The sequence below is a fragment of the Gavialis gangeticus genome, unplaced genomic scaffold, assembly GCF_001723915.1.
Source record: "Gavialis gangeticus isolate Ggan-Ray unplaced genomic scaffold, GavGan_comp1, whole genome shotgun sequence".
Taxonomy (NCBI): domain Eukaryota; kingdom Metazoa; phylum Chordata; order Crocodylia; family Gavialidae; genus Gavialis; species Gavialis gangeticus.
Window position 1 is genome coordinate 79,315,909 of NW_017729031.1, and position 13,737 is coordinate 79,329,645.

General features: G+C 46.7%; 2 protein-coding genes across 5 annotated transcripts in view; one reads left to right on the top strand and one right to left on the bottom strand.

Moving 5' to 3' along the window:
* The window catches only part of HSPD1 (heat shock protein family D (Hsp60) member 1), an 18,598-nt gene extending 16,649 nt beyond the window's left edge, over positions 1-1,949 (bottom strand). Inside the window, exon 1 of the mRNA XM_019523143.1 lies at positions 1,773-1,949. Coding sequence (XP_019378688.1) covers positions 1,773-1,946 — 174 coding nt within the window. The 5' untranslated portion in view covers positions 1,947-1,949. The remainder of the gene's footprint in view (positions 1-1,772) is intronic.
* A 645-nt stretch (positions 1,950-2,594) lies between these two features.
* The window catches only part of LOC109301874 (MOB-like protein phocein), a 35,913-nt gene continuing 24,770 nt past the window's right edge, over positions 2,595-13,737 (top strand). For 2 of the 4 annotated variants that reach the window (XM_019523146.1, XM_019523150.1), the window contains exon 1: positions 13,462-13,571. In XM_019523146.1, the coding sequence (XP_019378691.1) occupies positions 13,512-13,571 (60 nt within the window). In that variant the 5' untranslated portion in view covers positions 13,462-13,511. Of the gene's footprint in view, positions 2,800-4,261; positions 4,427-5,722; positions 5,813-6,429; positions 6,604-13,461; positions 13,572-13,737 lie in introns of those variants that run through there. The other 2 variants (XM_019523148.1, XM_019523149.1) reach the window with 2 other exon arrangements.

The following is a 13,737-nucleotide window of genomic DNA, read 5'->3' on the forward strand; positions in this document are numbered from 1 at the left end:
AGGGTTGGAAGGGACCTGAGCAGATCATCAACTATGAAATTTGGTATTTGCTTTCACTCCAAAGCAGAATGCATGCAAGACCACTCAAGATTTAGAACTTTAAGACCCACCCACATTAGCCAGGAGCCCAGAGGTTTAGACATTCACCTGTAATGCAAGAGACTCAAGATAATCTGTATTCTGAATCAACCAGACCAAGTCCTTGAAGCCTATCAATATCTCAACCTCACGTTCCCCAGAAATACCAGGACATTAGGAACACAGAAAGCATTAAAAGTGTAAGATCACAGCATCTCTGCTATATTATGGTTGTCTGATAAGGAATGGGGGCCTAAAACCAAACCTCTGCATAGCTTCTCCTCCCCCACCAAGGAAAATCCCAAGGGTCAGGAAAAAAAAAAAAAAGAGGTTTAATGACACTCCATCCGTATCATTTAATCTGCCCTTCACTGCCTCTAAACCCCTGTTGCATCCTGCCACTAGCATGCTTCCCCTTCACCCATCCCCACCGATTTCCTAATCTCAGTTCCTCTAGTCCATTTAATGCATGCTGCAAGATCCCATTAAGGGTGCCATGCCACCCAGCCCACCCCTGTGAAAGCAGGTAAATGCAGAGATGAGGAAAGAGGGCATCTCCCCTAGCTACCCCAACATTACCTGCTGCTGCCCATCCCCACAGGCAGCCCCTTTGCCAGCTGCCTTCCATCCATCTCCCAGCAGCGTGATCTGCTGCAGGAAGGCAGGTGAAACGATGCTTTGAAGCCTGCCTCATCCTCTCCACTCCCCCATGCTCAGAGGGCCAGCTGAGGAAGTGGTGGCCAGCAAGGGACCTCACAGGATCAACAGCTCTGGACCCCACAGGTACTTGGAAGGGAAAGGGAGGGGAGGCTAGTAATATGAAGGGGAGGTCTGTTTTATTTGAAAAGCAAAAGGCTCAAGGAGTAAGATGAGAAGACACCAGCTGATGAAATCAAGGGACAGACTGCCAACTTGTTTCTCATAGTCCAAGCAGATGTCAATGAGCAGATATCTGAGCCACTTAGTCTCACAAGCCATAGTTTGTGATTAGACTACTACTATTATGACTTTTACTTGCTTAACAGAACTATGGCTCCATCAAGAAATGCAACATGAATATATTTCTTTAAAGAAGAGGGTAGAGGAACTGAGTGATAAAACACATTTGCCTTTGACAATGAATCTGAATGGACCCTGTATATTAATGCCTTGCTTCATTCACTCACTCACTGGCATTAAGGAAAGGCAGAAGCACCTCCAAAACTACACCCTATGGCAATATCCTCTCATCCGCCCATTATTACCATACTGTAATTAATGAAATCGAGCAGCTGATGGGCATAAAACTAAAAATATAATGGGCTTCCCTTGACAGGAGGGCAAGGGGGATTCAGCTCTTGCTCATCTGAGGAGAACAGGAAACAAGAGCAGCCACACGGCTAAGCCCAGGCACAGCTGCCAATAAAGGCTGTGTGTCCTACACACCATCATTTCTTCCCTTACGCTTTGCGGGTAAGTCATGAAGATGTTTCCCATCTCCAGAGCCTAGAGGCAAAGGCTCCCAAGAAGCTGCTCCCCTCAGAGCAGCTAGTCACGTGCACCAGCAGGCCAAGCAAACGGTGGCCCTCGGGATTTTGCTGGCGCCATGCCCGCCTCCCTCCCCCTTCCCCCGTTAAAGGAGACAGATGAAGAGAGCTCCTCCCCGTCCTGCCGGAGTAAGGGCAGGGCGGCCCATACAGGGGCTGCGCGGCTACCTTGGGCCCCATAGTGAGGGCGACGGCGTCGGCCAACAGATCGACCCCCTGCAGCATGAGCGCGCGCGCGTCCGGCCCGAACTTCACGTCCTTGGCGTAGGCGCGCGCGGAGGGCGACGCGAGGGCCCGGCCCAGCGGCCTCAGCCGACGCAGAGCGGCGGGGACACGCAGCATTTTCTGAGGAGAAAACAGAGACAGTCTCAGCCGCACCGCCCGGGAATCCGGGCCGAAACCCCGGCCCGCTCTGCAATCGCTGCCCGGTCCCCCCACGTGCGCACTGCGCCAAGGCTAGCGACACGGCCAGGAGACCGCCCCCCTCCCGTGGTACGTGCAGCCGGGCGCTCTCTTCACTGCAGGAACAAGCAGCAGCCCCAGCCCCAGCGCGGAGGTCGCGGGCGCCCCTCACCAGACGAGCGGCGGGCGCGAGGCGACGGCTGCGCGAGCGGGCGGGCTCTGGCAAGTGCCTAGAGGACGCACGGTGCTTTCAGGCTATGCCCCTCCCCCCGACCGGGCAGCGACCCATGTGCGGCTCCGCGCGGCCGCCCCGGACCTAGCACTGCGGCCCGCGCCCACCCCGCCGGGGGAGGGGCTGCGCCCACCAGCCAATGGCTGCAGCCCCTGGTGGGGAGGAGGTGGGGCTCGCGGGGCTAGCCCGTCCCACGCATGCGCTCTGGCCTCCCTCGAATGCTTTAGACAGGTTCCGGGGCCCCCCGGTTCCAGAACTTTCTAGAACGCTCATGCTCGCCAGGGGTCAAAGGGAACATAACGTCACTTCCGGGCGGTGGAACTCCCTGTAGTCGGTCGGGGGAGTATTAAAACTGGCTTTAAGGTCAGCCGTGGCAAGAGTCCGCCCCAACGGCTGCGCGGGTCCGCGGGCGAAAATAAACCAGCAAATCCGATCCCCCTCTCGCGGCTCCACCCCTTCTGTCATCGCGGCGAGGAGGCAGAGCGCTTGCGCGGTCGGTGACCTTTTCACGTGCGGCCGCAGCGGGCAGTGTAGTGTGTGGGGAGCGGCGGGCGCGCCATGGTGAGTGCTGCGGCCGGTCTAGGGCCTTGATCGGCTGTGTCTGGAGGGCGCGGAGCCGGGCCGTGGTTAGTGACGGCTGTTCCTTCTCGGGCGCGACCTTAGGCCATGTGCTGGGGACGCCCGGGCAGGGTTTGGGGGCTTGACCCTCTCGTGCCCCTCAGCGCCGTCCTTCCTCCGCCTTTGCCTGTGACGGGATCGCTGGAGCCGGTGTCCCGGCCTCGCTCTGCGGCCCGGCGCCGCGCCCGGCTCGGTGAGAGCCGCTGGGCTGGCGCGGGCCAAGGGGCGTTTTAGTTCGGGTCGGATCCCCCCCATTCCCCGCCGTTCTCCCCCGGGCGCAGGAGAAGGAAGTGCCGCGTTCAGCGTGAGTAGAGGTGGCACCGCCACGTGCTGCTGCCCGGGTGCCCGTGACGGCTTTGCCCAGGCAGGGCGGCCCCGGCTTCCAGGGCGCCCGTTGAGCCGTGTAGCAGCGGCGAGAGCCGCGGGCTTGGCCCCCCTGGCCCCCCTCTCCCCCCTAGCGGCTGCCAGATCTGGACACTAGTGGAAACTGCTGGAAAGGAGCGGAGCCCGCACCACGTGACTAGGCTGGGCTCCCTGCTTACCCGCATGGTGCGACTTGTAGGCTCGCATTTGATTTTGGCTCTGTGATCTGTAAATGTTTTTTGGGTGATTTGAAGGCCGAGGTAGAACAGTAAAGTAAGATAAACGATAAAAAGAAGCCTTAAGACTTTTTTGCAAAGATCAGTAGATAAAATTAGCCACACTTCTACAAGAATGCCAGGAGTCTCAATACATGTTTTGCTTTTCCTTCTAAAATGTCAGTAACAGGTAAGGTGCCATGAGTGAACTTACACCTCTACATAATATCTTTCTGGAAGGGTGTGCATAATGGATGAAATGCTGAACTGAAATAGTGTAGCAGCCACAACATGTTCTTTGTATCTTATTTGTGTCATGAAGGACATGAGTGAAATAGCTCCAAGGAGAATTGCCATCAAGATCTTTTTTTTAATGGTAGCCAAATCTTGATTTCAAACTTCTTCAGATGAAAATGCAGTTAATAATCAGTAATACTTGTAGTGTTCCGGGCTTTTAACCTGCCCAAAGTATATGCGGCTGCTTCATCTAAAAATTTACCCATCTGTTATTTACATGATTTAGTTATTTAAATTCTTGTACATCTTTTTTCCATTGGAAGTCTATTGCAACTATTTGAGGGGAGGGAGTAGATTAACTTCTGCTATAATAAATTGTGCCTGATCCAGAGAGGTACAGAGCTTATGCAGTTTGATTAACTTGACTGCTCAACATCTCTCTGGAGCCTGCTACTAGCATAGTAAAATAGTTTGGGTTTTTCAAGTTTTTGGGATTGCAACCTTGTTGCAGTGCTGTGGGAAATATTCCTTTAGTCTGTAGCGCAGCATATAAATTTCTGTTGTTGTTGCTGGGTTTTTTTTTTAAACAGGCAGGGCAGGCATTTCGGAAATTTCTTCCCCTCTTTGACCGTGTTCTGGTTGAAAGATGTGTAGCTGAGACTGTAACAAAAGGAGGCATCATGCTTCCAGAAAAATCTCAAGGAAAAGTGCTGCAAGCAACAGTTGTGGCAGTTGGATCAGGATCAAAGGCAAAGGTAAATATGTTAGAGCTGGAAGCTTGTTTGAGGGGGAAATAGTAATTGTGGTGGGATAATTGGAAAAAAAAACCTGTTGCAGCATACTTAGTAAAGTTAGTCCATTTGATCAAAACCATGAGAATAATTTGAAGAGGGATTGGAGGCAAAGGAGCCAAGAATTGAGTCCTAGCATGGCTCTGAGCAGGTTTTAGAGCAGTCAGCAGTGGTGTCTGATGCTATGCTAAACTAGATTTTTTTCTGGAAGAAAGAGGTCTGATACCTGGCAAGCAAGGGCTTTCAGCATAAAACTTAAGCATGCTTTATGGCAGATAAATTGCATACAGGTTTTTATAGCTGTTCTTTGCAAATCAGTTCCCAAATATTGAAGACTTAAGAATATAAAATAGGCTGTAGTAATTCCTTTTTTTTTTTTTTGCATTCTTAATATCTAAAAGTTGAGTTAAGCTACAGTGAGCTAAACTTGCTTTACTCATTCTTCTAAAAAAAACAAAACAAAACAAACAAACCCAAAAAAACCTTTCCTTGGGGCAGGCAGTAGAATGCTTGTAACTCTCATGCAGTGCCTTTGCTTTACTTTGCCATGTGTTCCTATGTAGATGTAACTGGAGTATTAAAATAAGTTAACTTTTTAGTTGTATCATGAAATCACTTATAATTGACAGTCCATAATAATATTTAACTTGTGTAAAACATACCATGTAAGCTTTAACTTAAGCTTTGTCGCACAATTCCAAACAGCTTGCCCAACCAAATGGATGTTAACTGTTCAAAGTAGTTTATGAAACAGGTTTTTTAGTAAGCTCTGAATTCAGGTTACAGAAATAAACTAATTGTGACTTTATTTTACTTGCACTTAAGAGAATTTAAAAGCTGTTTTTATAAGCTGTCTGGTTTGCCACACACTTTCAGAAGTCTGTCTCGTCTCTGTTACAGAGGAAATCTGTTGACTTGGCCTATATTATACTGAGACAAATGAACCCTACGCTCTCATATTAGGGCTTTTCTGAATAAGAAATCTAAATTTTAAGAAGAATGAATTGTACAATGAAAAGGCTTGGAATTTGAATTCTGAATATTAAATCCTTTGCTACTCAGGTGTAGCATTATGCTAATGTTTTGGAACCAGAAAGTGGAGCGCATTACTCATTAAGTAACCTGAATTGTCTCTCTCTCCCCCCTATCTTTTTGTTAGATTGCATATATTTTTATAATCTGGAAGTTTTGTTTTTAAACTGCAATAGTACTTCGTGTGTTACGCTGTAAATAAACTTACATTTTTTTTCTTCCCTTCAGAATGGAGAGGTCCAGCCAGTCAGTGTTAAAGTTGGTGACAAGGTTTTACTACCAGAATATGGGGGTACAAAAGTAGTACTGGAAGATAAGGTTTGTCTAAAATACTTAAGTGCAAGCTAAGCTAGTTTTATTAACTTGAGACTCTGTAAAGTCCAGTTGATTACAATATATAGTCCAAAAAACCCCAACATTGATTCTTCAAGATGTGTGCCACTAATTAAGTTAAAATACTAGAGCACCAATATCAAGTTGGTTCTGAAGTGTATACTGTGCTTCCCCTACTGGAAGAGAAACCCTACACCCTCAAATGTTAGGGGAGAAATACCTAGTAGGAGTGACTGTAGGATGAATTTTGCTGAGGCGGGGAGAAGATTCCAGAACCTCCCACCACCAAACTTGCAGGAATTGATAAATGTGGTCTCAAAGGTTATTCTAACTAGACAAAAATTATCCTGGTGCTTGTCCAAAGGGGCAAAAGCATCCTCTGGAACAAAGGTAACCAAAGGTGCATAATTTATGGGGCAGGTGAAGTGTAGAAAAGCCCTTGGGTTAATAATTCCTTTGATTGTGTAATATTAACTCTCACATTTTAATAGTTGTTGCAGTCATGATTTGTAACATTTAGTGCCATTTACCTTCGCGTCAGTGCTTGTATGCTATTTGGCTCTGGATATTTATTCTATTTTTTCGTCCTTTTTCATTTGCAGGACTACTTCTTATTTAGAGATGGTGACATTCTGGGAAAATACTTGGACTAAATTTCGTGTATTGCAGCAGTATCATGAAGTCATCCATTCCACTAAACTGTTGAATTTTTTCATCATGTAAATAATTTTCTGTTGTTTAGTTTATAATAAACAGATATTGAATCTGAAATAACTGGTACAATCTCACTGTAGTGATTTGGAGCACTTAAAATAAAAGGATGTGTACTGTCAGATAAACATTTCAGTTCCTCATCTTTTATAATTCAACAGTAAAAAGATAATGATTGTGATTTCAGTTATTTTTTTTAAAGAATTTTATTTGATAACCTCTACATTTTTCAATGCATCTAAGACTTCTGTAGCAAAATTACAACAGGCTTTTCATCATCCCTGCCTTACTGTCTGTTTCTACTCCCCTGCAAACAAAACCGAACTCCCAAATGCTGTCACGCAGTAACACTTTCTGTGCTTGTCTGTAATGCGATTTTGTTTCTAGTAAATAGAGGTAGCTTAGTATTGGCACAGAAACCTGTCAGCCAGGTGAATGCTGTGAAAACAAAGTGAAGTTTGAGGGTACTAATTACAGCAATTTTGGACCTTCCTTGTTTTAAGTAACAGATTATCATCTTTTACCAACTTTTTTGGCTTGTCTGTGTTTTTTTTCTTAGTTTGGTAAAATGAATTTGTTGCACAAATCTGTACTTTTATAAAAAATGCTTTTCTTAATAGGGAAACTTTGAAACAGATCTGTGCAAAATAAAGGTTCTTGGAAAGTGTTTAGCTTAAAAAAAAATCCTGCAGAAAAACCTACTTCCTTTAGAATTAAAGAAATTGAGCTTGAACTACTAAATTGGCAGGAGTCTCAACAATAATGTCTGCACAGAGTAGCATTTTTTTCAATGCAGTTAGGACACAATTCTGAATTCAGCTGGAAGAATAAAGACCAACTGTCTTGACATCCTTACCAGCTCAAGAAAATGTAGCATATTTACCTAAATCCAAGATGACACTGAATGTAAGATGACCCTACTAATATTAGATTCTATACATCCTAGTAAATTGTCTATGTATGGAATCTAATGGAAGGTTATCTTAAAGTAGTTTTGGGGGGAGCAAGGCAGGCAACTTTTCTCTTGCTGTCTGACCTTTACTGCTCTCATCCTTGAGCCCCTGCCCTGGTCCCTTACCCTTGCTCTGGTACCATCAGGTGCTCTCCCTTGCTTCAACCTGGAGCGTAGCCCCAGTCCAGCCCCACCGCAGCAGCGCAGAGCCAGCACCACTGATACAGGGCCAGCCTGAGGCTGTGTTTCCATGCCCCAGGCTGTAGCCAAGAATAGAGCCTGGTGGCACTGCTGGAGTAAGATGGAGGGGTGTGGGTGGGGTGTGTGAGACTGCCCCCCACAATTGAGAGGCAGCATAAGGCAGATGGGGAAAGATGGAGCAGCAGGCATTGGGGGAGGGGGTGGGGTGCACTGCAGCTCTAGCCATGGCTGGCCACCTCCCTCATCACTTTGTATTTGATTCCAAGATGGGGTGTTTAAATAGAGGAAAATAAACTCATCTTGGAATTGAGTAAATACAATTAAATCCTCACTTACTACAAGGAAAAAAAGCCTAAACATTTAGCAACCTTGAACCTTGTCCCATGGCAGTTGGTCTTTGTGATTTTATTTCTGAAACTGAAGATTGTAGGAATTCATGTACTAGGCCATGGTTATGCTAAGTTATCATAGCTTACAGTGCTGAAAAGCAGTAGGAAGAATGGCCTCCTGACCACTAGATGACCCAGTAAGAAAGAAAAATGAAGATGCACTAGTGGACAAAAAGACACTGAAAGAAGTATGAAAATGGCTACCATGCATGTGTGTAAACCTTGCAAAAGAAGTCAAGATGAACATCATAAGAGTTGGAATGGGGGGTGGGGAGGGGCATGCTAATAAATGGGTTTGGAGACCTGTCCCTTGTAGAGACCCAGGGGGACAACGTACCAGTGAATCTACCAGTCAAGGCTAAGCTGCTCCCATTTCAGACTGACTGAATCATCAACTGGTGTCCTGTCAAACAACAATAGACTTTTTGCCACTGAACACATGTACAGTTGTGTTTTTTCTGTTGTGTTCTGGATCTGGAGGACAGCTTGCTAACATCAGAACGTTACGGACTCCAGTAGCCTGTGCATCATAAGCGACCAAATAACACCTGAGAAAACTGCATGCCTAAGAACAAAGATTACTTGTAGCCTATTTTAAAAGACAGCTTATCGAATAACCCAGTGAAAATAAACCAGCAAGCATAGCACAATGATGTCTGTGTTGTGACCTATTTTTTCTGGTCACATGTTAAGCCTCTGAAGTGGTTGAAGTATTTAAAATATTTACAGTTTAGCTTACACAAACAAGCCATGCATATAAGAGAGAACAGGGACTGGAAGAACATTTTGAAGGTAAGTTGAGGTACCTAAATACATGCTCCAGTGTGTTCTAATTACAACATATGAGCAGACAATCTAATTAAAACATGCCAGCGTGCTGCATTGTCGCATGTATTCAGTGTCTCGTGTTTCAGATGGTAGCAGGGGTGTTGTAACTAAAACTTGTCAAACTTTAAAGTACCCCTGCAGCCATTTTGAAAAGGGGGACACTGAATACATGTGATGTGGTGTTTTAATTAGAGTGGCTGTCTGGGGCATGGAGCATGCACCCCTCCCCCACCCCATGCATAGACATCCTCAGTGTTTAGGCCTACTATTTCTGTCTGTCTTTTAAATAATGCCATCTGCAATGGATTTTTGTTGGCAGTTGTAGCATAGGGCAGTGGTTTTTAACCTTTTTCATTTTCAGACCCCTTTAGAAATTTTAATGGAGGTCTGGACCCCTTTGAATGGTAAGTGTGGGTATTCACATACTCTTAATTGATCGTAGTCATCTTTTGCAGACCCCTTAGACACAGGCTGCAGACCCCCATGGGTCCATGGACTACACGTTGAAAACCACTGGTCTAGGTTTTTGTATTCTTAATTTCCTACTAAATGAAGGCACTATAATCTGCACATGCATTTAGGTCCAAGAACACACAAGGGAACACTGGTCTCCTTGGGGGACATATATTTAATTAATTCCAAGACAAACCGCCCCCCCAGTTAACATGGAGGGAGCCCCTCATCTTGGAATTAAGTATGAATTGGTGGGTAGATGGGCAGCTGCTGCAGCTATAGTTGTAGCCCGTCCCACCTGTCTCCCTGCCACTGCTTTTCCTGCTGCAGTTGTGGCGGCACAAATTTAAGATGATTCCCACCCCAATAATTAGTTTCTTTACATGGAAAAATTATTAATTGGTCATAGGGGGTATAGTTTGTAGCCATCTTAGTCTAAGGACATAGACAGACAATTGGTCTAATAAAAGATATCAGATTTACCCAAAGAGTTGGTTTATTGGATTTACCCAAAGAACCTTGTCTGCTTAATGTATCATAAGTTTTCATGTACATCTTACATTTGTACCCCCAACAACTGCAGCAGGGAAAGCGGTGGCAGGGGATGTTGGGTGGTAGAATGGGCAATGGGGGCAGGGGGTGTCAGCCAGTTTGCCTGCTAGCACCTGTCCCCCCTGCACTTGCTCTCACTCTTCCCTCCCCAGTGCTGCAGCTGCTACTAGGTCAGGCTGAGGTAGGGACTCTGCTGGCACTTTCAGCAGTACTTGTGAGCTGCCAGCACATGGCTTTGAACTTGCCAAGTGATGAAAGCTCCTGGGCAGTCCTGGTTTAGTTCAAGAATCGGGGCTTCCCTAGGGCCTGTGTTAACAATTAGTTCACCATTTGTATCAAACGGGGCAGCTGGGGGCTCCAGCTGGGCCAGGACTACCTTCATCCCAATGGGGACAATCACTTGATTGTCAGCAAAGGGGTTGGGCATGCTACGTCTTCATTTTAAGGCACCATACAAACCAGCTGCAAAGATGGGCTACGTTAATTGTGCCATAAATGTAATACATGCCAGGGGCACTAGTGCTCTCTTCCTCAGCCTCAGCCTCTCAGACCCAGCATCTTTTTTGAAAATCAGGTTATTAATATGCCTAATGTGGATATAGCTTTACTGTTCATTAAGTTTAGTACCTGTAATAACAGGTACTAACTCAACATGCAGTAACCTGCACTACTGCACAGTAGCACTGGTGCATGCCTTTTTAGTGATACTAATGTGCAGTAGGCTAATTCTACTGTGCATTAGCACAATAGCATTGTTTTTGCCATTACATGCTAATGCACAGTAGAATTAATCTACTATGCATTTAGCGTTTCATGTACATGTACCCAATGTTTGTAAAGTGTTTTGTGGGTCTTGAAAAAGGATGCTGTAGTTTATAAGTGTAAAGTACTGATGTGTTCCTGAACCCAAACTATAAAGGGGGGTTAGGTTGTCTGTAAAGTTTGCAGAGCAAACCTTTATGCAATATGAAGGCCATTAGTGTAGAATATTTAATTCTTTCAAAACAAGGCTATCGCTGTAAAAGGATACTTCTATCATTAGACAGAACAGTGATCTATCTGCCACAAGTATAATTTTCTCAGTAGTGGCTGGATGGCAGGTTATTGCTGGGTTTTACTTAGAAGGGGAAGACTAGTCCCAGATTTGTATCTCATGATGGGGGATGGGAGGGTGTTTAGGCTGCTCCTCTCATTGTCTTCTATACTGTTTCATTGTCCTCAGGGGATGGTATAGGTGCTCCTATTTAGCTCCTCTCATTTCTCTGCATTGGTGAGGATCTCCCAGCCTTTCCCAAGCTGTATCTGAACTGGAAGGGAGAGAGAGGGTATAATAGCAATTTTTTGCCCTTTTATCTTCATTCTACACTAGTAATATTGCCATTAGAAGCAGCTGTAATGTCTGCAGGAAATCTCAGCTGCCCTATCTAGTCCCAACCCAAGCTGATGTAGGAAAGTACTTGAATAAGGCTTTTCCAAGTGAGGAAGGAAGGGACAGAAAGTAATGATTAGAGGTCTCTTTTAATGCAATAAATAAAATATTGGACTGAGTTTCATTCATAAAGTGAGGGTTGGGTTACCAACAAAAAGCGACATACCTTCTCTTTCATCTTAGCTAAGAAATATTATTGATTTCTTTTTTTCTTCCTTGACTTGCAGGAAATACAAATGGGTTGCAGACTGATGTACATTGCCCTTGACAGAGGTTGTTAGGTTACCCCTGTCAGATTTATTTGCATTGTGGAAGCTCCACTGTCCTTGAATTTAAAAGTCAGGGACAAACACGGATGTTAAAAACTAGACTTCTCTGTGCTTTAAATGTTAAGCCTCGTCAATTTTGTCTGGTGGAAAAAAATGGTGCTTAAGGTACAGAACCCAGCTAGTGATGCTTGGATCTACCCTATTCCATGCTTAACTAAACAATGTCATCAGGATGATAGCAAATCTTAAAAGCCTTTTTATCTGGACTTGCTGTAACTCCTGTAAATGATCCAAGTGGCAATCTGCACACAGCGCAAAAGTGTAAAATGATCTCACACTGGGAAGCAAAGTGCATACAGTAGAATTTGAAACCTTAAATATTGGGAACTGGCAGAATGGAAACAACCTCTTTTTAGGGAGTGCAAGGAAGAGAGCTTTAATGTGGAGTAGTTGCATTGTTTAACATTGTTTGGTGTCTGTTTTATTCATTGGAAAAATAACTCTTCCCTCCCACTCCATCTCCTTTTCTCACAGTTGTTTGCTTACCTCTGCCTGTAATACCTTGTCCCCTCTCCCCCGTTTCCTTACTTCTGCCTTTCTGTCCACATAGATAGAATTCTCTTTTCTCTTGTTCAGTTTCCCCCTGATATCCCCTGATAGTTATTCCAGTCCTCTTCCATAGCTGCAGATCCATGGGAGGATCTAAAATTTTGACAAGGGGAGTGCAGATGGTGAGGTGCATCATCACGTATGAAACAACACATATTCTTCTCTAGTTAAAAATAAACTAGAAGCTTTAGTACTATGCCAAGGGCCCTGGGGCTCTATTATTCAATTTAAGATTGAAGCAAAAATAAATATAACTTAATTGGAATGAGTTAAAAATAATCTGCAGGGCTGTGAAATAGGGTCTTCATTACCAGGAGCAACTAACAAGCAACAGAAATGTAGAACAAAGGTTAAGTGGTGGAACATCAAGACCATTGCAAAGAACAGAGGGTCCTTGACAGCTGTGGAAGGAAGAATTTAGAAGGGATCAGGTATATTGCAATGAGCCATGATGGGTGTGCAATCAGACCCTGACTGGGTTAATTACTTGTCCTCTCCCTTGTCCTGCTGGAGCTGTTCCTTCCTCCTTTAATCCTGCCCTGCCTGCCTGTCCCATGTACTCTCCCTGCTACAGCCACTGCCTGAGTGTATCCCCTTGCACATAGCAGGGCCTGGCTTGTTTTACCTCAGAGCCTAGGTCAGCAGTTCCCAAGCTGTGGGTTGGGGCCCCAGAAGAAATCACAACTCCAGTGGATGGGGCCATGCTGAGGAAAAAGTGGGAAGCACTGGCCTAGGTGAAACCCTGCTGCAGCCCTGAGTAACTCTGTGTGGCAGCCCCATGCATTCGAGCCAGAGCAGCTCGCCAGGCCCCTTCCCCTAATCACTCATATCCTTTACGGCATTTCAAACCGCTTGCCTCACAGACCCATTGTACGTGTGCCCCGTGCACGTGCAGGTAGCAGTGTCCGTGGCCTAAGGTAAGATGTACATGTGCACACCTGCACCCACACGCCCGTGGACAGGTAACAGAAGTGCCCCCGGGCCTCAGGCAAGGCCCAGACCCCTGGCGCGGGGGCCCAGCGAGGCGGAGCGGAGCGGAGCGAAGCGACCCCCTTTGCTACTACCTCCGCCTCACGCGCCCAGGGTTGGTGCTCCAGGGACCGCGCTGCCCGCTGGTGCCTCAGCCCCGCCCCGCCCCGGCGGCTGCTCCGCCCCCCCGCGGCGGGCCCGCAGTGCTACCTCCCTCCCGCCGGGGGAGCTGTTCCCTGGTGCCCGCTGTTCCGCCGCCCCGCGCGCTCGCTCCTCCCCGCCCCGCGGGCCGCCGCATCCGGGTCCCGGCGCCGCTGGCACTATGGTCATGGCGGAGGGAACAGCAGTGCTGAGGCGGAACAGGCCGGGCACCAAGGCCCAGGTGAGGCGCTGCCCAACCCGCGCGGGGGAGCCTCTGCCCAGGTCCGGGGTGGTAGCGGCCTGCGCGGCCTGGAGCCGCCGCCGGGTCCGGCCGTGTGAGGCCGGCAAGGAGCGGGCCCGGCTCGGCCTAGTGCGGGGGGGCGTAAGGAGGAGGACCCGGGCCCCGC